Below are 8,904 nucleotides of genomic sequence, written 5' to 3' on the forward strand. Positions count from 1 at the left end.
TTAAATACCACAATGGACACGAAAATGAACATATCGCGGGCACAAATGAACAATAACACAGAATATAGTTTCACTGTAAAGGTTGTTACTGATGTTGAGGGTGTGTTAGTGGTTGGAAAACCTAGTCCACCGGCAGTTCAGATATGTAAGTATTAAAACACCAAGGACGTATATCTTCTTGATTTCCTGGTATAACACCGTCCTTTAAGATCCTTACATTTTATTTATATAGATAATTATCAGTGGCGTAGCTAGAGGTTTTGGCGCCCGGGGGCAAGTGTAGATAATTGCGTTCACATTCCCCCAATTATAACTATAATATAAAAATAAGCACTTTTCAAGCTCTCATATAGTTGGTTCTTTCTTACGAGGTTTGGCGTCAAGATTTGCCCGGCGGGGGTGGGGAAGAAGGATCGATGCCCCAACGAGGGGGAAGATTTCCATGACGAGAGCAAAGTGGGCGTGGTCGAGCGTAGCTTAAAATGTTCCGAAGGTGGTCTAGGGGGCGAGGCCCCCGAAAATTTCCGAGAATTTATGGGTTTCAAAGGCTTGTTTAATAGATTTTAGAGTCTACCAAGATGTACAAAATGCATATATTTTTTTATTCCAATTACCAAAGCAATTGTAATAGCAACATTTATTTATAATCATCAAACCAATCATTTGAACTTAATTCAACTAAACTTAAACCAAATATGTGATAATAATTTTTTTTTGTTGATACATTTTGCATTTGGTTTTTGGTTTTCTTCTTTGTTGTTGTTAAGCGCCTCGTGTATTATTATTTTTGTTTTCTTCCCTACGAATTATGGTTTTTTTCCCCGACCAATTGTAGTTTTTGTCCCCTACGAATTATGGTTTTTCTCCCCGACTGGGGGTAGGGCGGAGCTATCCCTGAAGGGGCTGAAACCCCACCCCCGGTCACTCCACCCCTGTTTCTTACTAACTGCATTACGATGTTCGGAACTTTGTATACAACTTTGTAAGGCTGTTGATCGCATACAGCTTAGTATTCTTATTGTCTTGTAAGTTGTTGAATTTGTAACATTGTTCAAACTTGCAACTGAATTTTGCGTGCTTTTGCATCTGCAAATGAGTTAATAACATCATCTAAGTTAGCAATTTTGTCTGCTTCATCTCGCTCAATACTAAGGAGTGCCAAAGCAGATAGTTTCTTGTCCCATCGTGGCTCTGAGATATGGTAGGATGAGCTTTAGCCATATAGTCAAAATACAGAATAGGATAAGAAAAATAAGAGAAAACGGTCGAAATGAACTGAAAAGAAATCACAATCTATAAATTTGTCAATAAAACAACTACATTCATATTTTTATTATTAACTGGAAAATATTCATGCCCGACGACATACATCAATTTCGTCATGCTTTTCTAAAATGTGGTTATTTCTTTTACTCTCATTCTCCTATTTCAGGGCCCCTACCCCCAAACCTGGCGCCCGGGGCACATCCACCCTTGACCCCCCTATCTACGCCACTGATCATTATTTATATACATATTTTTAATTTTTTATACTACCTCGCCAAAACATTTCTTTAACTCAGATCAACAACAATCAACTTTAAATACAATATATACTAATATTCAATCAATATTGAATTATGATTAATAATATTGTGGGGTCAGCGTGAAAGCGTCCTCGTCGCCACCTGGTTAGTGCCAATTCAACCACCACTACACAGTGGACACAGTAAGATGAAATATGTTATTCTTAATATAATTATTATTATTTTACTGTATGTCACCATCATTGTGATCGTCATTCATTATCATAAATATTATTATTGTTATTGAAAGTTGTTATAATAAATGTATTTTATTGTTACATTACTTGTTACTTGTACTACATTACTACATTACTACAAATTGAAAAAGCAAGATATGGATTTTGTTAATTCTTAGAATTATGTATTATTAAAATCAACTATTATTTTCTAGATCTTCCAGCTCTAAGCAATGCTCCACTTGTCAAAATGTTTGCGAATTATGTCACTATCAGTTGGTCGATCTGGAATTTTTACAAGGACTATGGCTGTGGAACCGTGAACAGTTATCAGTTGAAATTTTGGCCAACTACTGATACCAGCGATGTAGTTGTTCTAAATGTTACCATAGGCACCGAAACGAACATATCATGCGCAGATATGAACTACAACACGGAATACAGTTTCACAGTAAAGGTTCTTACTGACGTCGTCGGTGTATTATTTGTTGGAAAACCCAGTCCGCTGGCATTCTATCAGATATGTAAGTATTGTACGTCATCCTGCAGGCATAATACGATCATTATTAGGCCATCTGTATACAACACATATTACGTATTAAATATAATTAGATCATAATCGTATTTATTTATTCTATTTTTTTTTTTAAAGTAAACGTACCGTATTTGAGTTAGACAAATCATTATGTATTGTTTTGTTTTAACTGGTATATTGTTTTATCGGAGATGAATAAAAATTAATGTCCTTGGACTAACACTAGGCTATGCAGATCACAGTTAGGCCTAATGAATCGCAAATAAAACACAACTCCCCTAGTACCGAATATTTTCAACGCCCGTTATGTCGAGTGAAAAATGGCCTGGAGTAAAAGACGAGTATTAATTAACCATCATGTAGTAATTTAGATCATATGAAATAATATTATTTTTATATTCTTGTATTTAATAGACCCGCCGGTTCTGCAAAATCCACCGTCTTTTATTTCACGTACCGTACTCGCGCGAATAAGCGCCCCGTTTGAATATATATTTGAATAAACGCCCCCTCAATAACCCAATCAATCCTTGGACTGTGGATGTTGGCAATATTTGAGATGTTGAGTGGAATCACATTCTCCTTTAGTCAATATCAAAGTGAGGATATTTATCTTTGACAGAATGATGAGAGCTCCCTGGACAGACAGTATATTTCCAACTTTCATCTTCTTTCATTTGTCTATAGCCTAGTCCTACATAATTTCTTGTAATAATTTTTCAGTCTTTCAATTCAGCTTATGCTGCAATAGACTGTTTTGTATGTGCTCCTATGTATACTCCTTTTCCGACAATTTGCACCTTTAACACATTCTCATCTAAGTTTTCCAGAAAACCGGCAATGATCATGCCGTCCTGCTATTCTCAATCGACCGATGGCGAACAAGCTAACCACCACCACTAATTTCATATGCTATTCTGCTGTTATGTAATACTGTACTCACAACCTTCTTGTCATGACAAGCCATGCTCTCTGGACGATTATCTTTTCCGTCGCAGCACCATTAGTAATTTGCGGTTTCCTGATGTCCTTATTTAATCATTTTTCATTCAAAATGTGCCTCTCGGATTTGATAAGTTCTCATAAGAACCCCTCGATTTTCATCTATTTCCATAAGCGCCCCCTCAATTTTCACTCTGTTTTATAAGCGCCCCGTTCGAATAAGCGCCCCTCAAAAGTGCAAAAAAATATTTTAAGCGCCCGGGCGCTTATTCGCGCGAGTACGGTAGTTCACTTGGTATCAACGACAACTGGACCGAGTGGGAATTCAATCGTGATAATGGCATTGGATGTGTAACTGCTTACGTTGTTGAATGGTGGGATGCATCGTGTAGTAATTTAAATCATATCAAATAATATTATTTTTATATTCTTGTATTTAATAGACCCGCCGGTTCTGCAAAATCCACCAACTAATATTTCACGTAGTTCACTTGGTATCAACATCAACTGGACCGAGTGGGAATTCAATCGTGATGATGGCATTGGATGTGTAACTGGTTACGTTGTTGAATGGTGGGATGCAGTGGCAGCCTGGAATATCAGCAATGACACATTTAATGGAGAGCCTTCTGAAGGAATACTCATCCCAGATATTCCATACTATACTACTCTGGTTTTGCAAATCAAAATGCTCTATAATAAAAGAAACAGTGAAGTCATTGGATTACCAAGTCCATTACTGGTTATATTTAGAGGTGAGTAGGACATTTAAAAGATAAACCTCTTACCATTGTGTTTATGACAAAAACAACTCTTTGAACATGATAATTTTAAACGTGCCATTCTTTTGCTGCTCTTTCCTTTTGTGTTTTATTGTTATAATTTGCATATATTTTTGTCTTTGTTGTTTGTGACTGTACTATTGCGATGCATTGGGTTCCTGAATAATGACTGATTTTATGCTTACCATTGTTTTCCTGAATTATTGAGGCTTGGCTTGCGCTTAATAACCGCAAGGGAAAGGCGCAATATTTTTATTTTATTTTATTTAAAACATCTTTAGGCAGGATAACATATACAAGTGAGATCTCACCGCTGTTTTACATTATGGTATTGCAAAAGAACAAAATGTAACCAGCACAATACAATAAAATAAGAATAGTAAAAACTTTAGTGGAAAACTATCCCCCGCCGCACACCAACCCGGTACTTCTAAGTCAAGGTCTTGGGGCCAGGTATTGCTGCTAAGGTTAAGCTTAACTACATAACTTAACTACAATATGGTAAAAACTACCCCCCCACTCCCCCCCCCCCCCCGCCGGACAACATCCCGGCATTTCTGAGTCAAAGTTTCGGTGCCGGGATTACAACTTCAATCATGACTACAAACCGAACTAAACAATGGTAAAAACTATCCCCCGCCGGACACCATCTCGGTACTTCTGAGTGAAGGTTTCAGGGCCGGTATTACAATTTTTAACCTAACTATACAAAACTAAACTACACAATGGTAAAACTATGCCCCGCCAGACACCATCCCGTTACCTCTGAGAATATAAATACCTAGTACCAGTACCAGCAGTGTTTCAAATTATTAAACAAAAAAACAAAATCATAGACAAAAGTTAATTTGTTTACTGAATAGGTTTTTCTTTCGCAGTCAAAATCCCTCTTCTGTTACGTTTGGTATTAATTATATTGAAAAAATTATATATCCATTATTATTTTACTTGCACATACCTATTATATTGTCTCTTATACACATCTAGATGACGACCTATGGTCGAATGTGCTCGTATAAAATTTCAGCTTCAAGCAAATAAATAAACTATGTTTGGATTCTTTATACGTATTTGCCCATTTATTTAAAGAGCAATGTCCGTATGGCTGGAAGCAATTCAAAGAAACATGCTATTTGTTTGGTGAAAATGCAATTAATTGCGATGATGCAAACTCGTTTTGTCAAAAAGAAAGTGCAAAATTGGTATCAATTACATCACGAGAGGAAAAAGATTTTGTGTCGTCACAATCAAGCAACATATCCCATGAATACTGTTGGATTGGGGACTGGAACTGGACACAAGGTTAGAATTTGGAGTTTCCTTTTAGATTTAAACTTTGACTTGGTTTTTACCAAGATGACAGTAGCTTTCCTCCACTGAGCTTTCTTATAATAGCTGGATTGTTCATCATACAATCATTGTACAGAATATAAATAAAGCCACCGGCGCCATGTTAAGAAGCCCAAATGACGTATATAAATTTAAAGATAAGAAATTATTTTGTTTTCACATACTCTAACCACTCAACACGACTGTCTGTGCAGTAAAACAAAAACGTGTTCATTGTTGATGATCGTCACTCCGATTCAAAATTAGCACTGTGATGACGTATTGTCGCATTTTGGATTCTCCAGCATGGCGTCGGTGACTTCACTAAAAACCAGCTAATTGTCAATCCAGTTGTTATAGTAGAGATCAGTGGTAAACTCGTGTACTCACTGCGCCCGACTGTCTGTAAAGAAGGCAACGCCACGACGCGCGCATAATGGGATTGTCTTTTTATGACGATCAGTCAGACTTCCACAGACAGTCAGCAGACGACGTCTCGTCGTCTAGCGTTCACAGGAAGCATAGTTGGATCGTCGTATGACCGTCGTACGATGTCGTACGACGCAGTGAGTGCCCGGCTTAAATAACAAATGAATTAGTCATAAATAACAAGAAATTAAGGAATTTTAAGGTTGTTGTGTAGCGCCTTAAATACAATATAAACAACTGGATAAATATAGCGCTTAAATAGGAAGAAAATGTTATAATCGTATCAAGCATAGCCCTTCAACGAAATGTTCCTCATTAATTCAGTTGTATGAAGAAAAGTGTCTCTAGCAGGATCCGAACTTGCAACTTCTTGCTGTCAGGGTGGGTGTCACATTTATTAGACAATGCATACCTATATGATATACACTACGACTCCTTTAATTGTGTTATTTTATCGTTTAGACGGGGAAGGAAAATGTACACAATTTTACCCAACTTCTGTCTCCTGGTCCGACGGCCCTTGTGAAAGCAATCAAACAAGAGCGGTCTGTGAGAAAGGTAGGTTCACTCATGCTAACTTGATCATTACTCTTTGTGGTGTACGGTAAGAATGGCCCCGGAAAAAATAGCCCCGGAAAACATGGCCCCGGTAAAAATGGCCCCAAATGACAGGTAGGTAAAAATGGCCCCAATAATCAAATTCTGTATTAAAACTGATTTTTTTTTTAGTCAATATATGCATTTTTTTATCTTAAATAATTTAGTTTTTAAAAGGAATCTCATCAAACAAATTGCTATTTACATTTTACTTTTTGCAAGAATTAATATTCAATGATAAAATATTCAAAGATAAATAAAAAGCAATGAATTACACTTTTTATTTATTTTTTCCATTTAAATGTTAAAAAATACCAACAACATAATCAATAAATCAACATAAATCATGCATTTATTAATACTAAAATAATTTACTTGTGGCCGATTTCACGGTAGAGGAATCACAATTTTCTAGAAATTCAATCTGTGTATTGGTAAACCCCACAAACAGTGGGTTAGTATGAACATCAAATTATTCATATTCAAAAGAGAATTCTACAATCATAATTATATGGTTTAGATTGGGTTTGCAGTGTGTTTAGAAGTTTGTGGTGTATTTGCAAGTATTTTTTCATTAAAAAAAAATCTAAATTTTAACCAAAAAATAGTTATGAATGTATTTAATTTTCTTATTGATATACCAAGTCAGTCAATCACAATTGAATTGTTTGATTTTCTAAAGTATGTTTTGGGAGGTTTGTGGGATTTAGCAATACCACTTAATCCTACCATAATCACCCTACCCTCACAATCACACGCCATTTTAATTCTTAGCATAATTATACATAATTCTAAGCCAGTAGTAAGCTCTTGGATTTAGTTAGTGATGAGTAAAAACCAAGTATGCAACTAAATTAGTTGCTTAAATAAATGTATTCCTAATTATTCAGTTTACTAAAAGCAATACTTCTTTGAATAAACTCTAAGCAGACAATTTATTGCTAAGTTTGCGAGAAAGTAAGCCTCTCCCTTTTCCCATACGTGAACTTGTGATTCAAACCCACAATTGATCCACATGCATTAACTACTGTTTATTTGCATTGTTTATAACATGTAAAGTTAATTCATGATATTGTATACTCTATGTCATTCCTCTACTTGGTTAGTTAAATAACGTTTTTAAAACTTTTATTTCTACTATCAAAAAAATGTTATTCAATGGCCATTGTTTTTTGATTATCTCTCAGAACATTATTTGCATCTGCTGTAATTGTTAAAAAACAAATGCTTTTAAAGAAATTTAAAAAAAATCACATATTGATCTCAGTTCAAAGGAAAAAATAAAACTTATTTCTAAATTAATTTAACAAAAGAGTAGGTTCTTTTCCAAACAAATACATCCTGCCTAATATTGTGTGTTTAGATTAGATCTTTTGCTTTAACTTTGGAAATTGAGATCATTTTAGATACTATTTCTGTATAAACTAATTTTTTTTTTCATATTACTGTAAACCTAATGGGTTTTGATAAATTTACTATGCACTACGGAATTTCCAATAAAAAAAAAAGAAAATTAATTAAAAAGACCATAGATTAAAAATAAGTAAGGCGTAACATATTTTTAATCTATGTTAAAGCATAAATATTTTTACATAATGAAATTTAGTAAATCAAATTATTATTTGTGGCTTTTATCTATTAAATCAATTAAGAACATAATCTCAAAACAAAATTTAATGACAAGAAAGATCGACGTTTCGGGTCCATCATGGAACCATTCTCAAGAACAAGTAAATTGAAAAAACTAAAAACAAAAATACCAAGCAGTGACAGGAAGTAAGTAATTAATTTACATATCAATAGGGCCTACTGTGTGTGGAGCCACAGTGGAGCTAAGCAATAATTAGCCCTTCTTAGCAGATTAACTAGATAAACAGTTTGGCTTTGACTGAATCAGTTTGTTTGTTAAGTGTAGGTTTCAGTTCTTTGATTTCATTTCATTTGAAGCATTTCTTTAATCAATCAAACTTGGATTTGCACTTAGATAAAACCTTGAAATAATTAACAGTTTCAGTAGCACTAATATAATAATCTTTTAAATGTTGTCCTATGCTACATTTATTGTGCACTTTCTTATTTAAAATAGAATTATTTAATCAATCAGTAACTTGTGTTTTTTTAATGAAATTAATGATTTTCTTTAAAAAGATGCTACCCAAGGCGAGAATTTTTTATACCTTGTTTGACGAACTCGCTGACTATTGTACATTTTACTGTACTGTATATATGTATTCCTACTAAAAAGTTTCTAATACTAATTTAACAGCATATTTTTTAACGCATGCAATGTTACTATTTTTTAAAAGTTGCTTTGTAAGTTACAGCATTGTAACAAAAACTAATTTATTTTAGTTCTCAAATATGCATATTGTTTATGTTGATTATTAATTAAATTTTTGCTACAGGGTATTTTACAGCATTTATTTATTTATTTATTATTAATTTTTTTTTTCTTGAATTTTACAATTGAGGGCCATTTTTTATTTCTTGATTCAATTCTTGCTTATACAGTATTTAAATATTTGAAGATTAAAAAAAAAAATATATCA

The 8,904-nt window shown here is 34.1% G+C and overlaps 1 protein-coding gene across 1 annotated transcript; it reads left to right on the top strand.

The window, feature by feature from the left end:
- Positions 1-10: 10 nt before the first annotated feature.
- Positions 11-6,362, top strand: LOC117100079 (the record flags this gene model as incomplete). The annotated part of the gene is made up of 5 exons (XM_033239625.1): positions 11-145; positions 1,957-2,265; positions 3,662-3,973; positions 5,090-5,302; positions 6,221-6,362. Coding segments are annotated over exons 1-5 (1,109 nt in total), but the record flags the coding sequence as incomplete, so codon positions are not given.
- Positions 6,363-8,904: the final 2,542 nt, after the last annotated feature.

This window comes from Anneissia japonica, unplaced genomic scaffold (assembly GCF_011630105.1).
Source record: "Anneissia japonica isolate Jap-2015-1 unplaced genomic scaffold, ASM1163010v1 scaffold12572_len9116_cov95, whole genome shotgun sequence".
Taxonomy (NCBI): Eukaryota; Metazoa; Echinodermata; class Crinoidea; order Comatulida; family Comatulidae; genus Anneissia; species Anneissia japonica.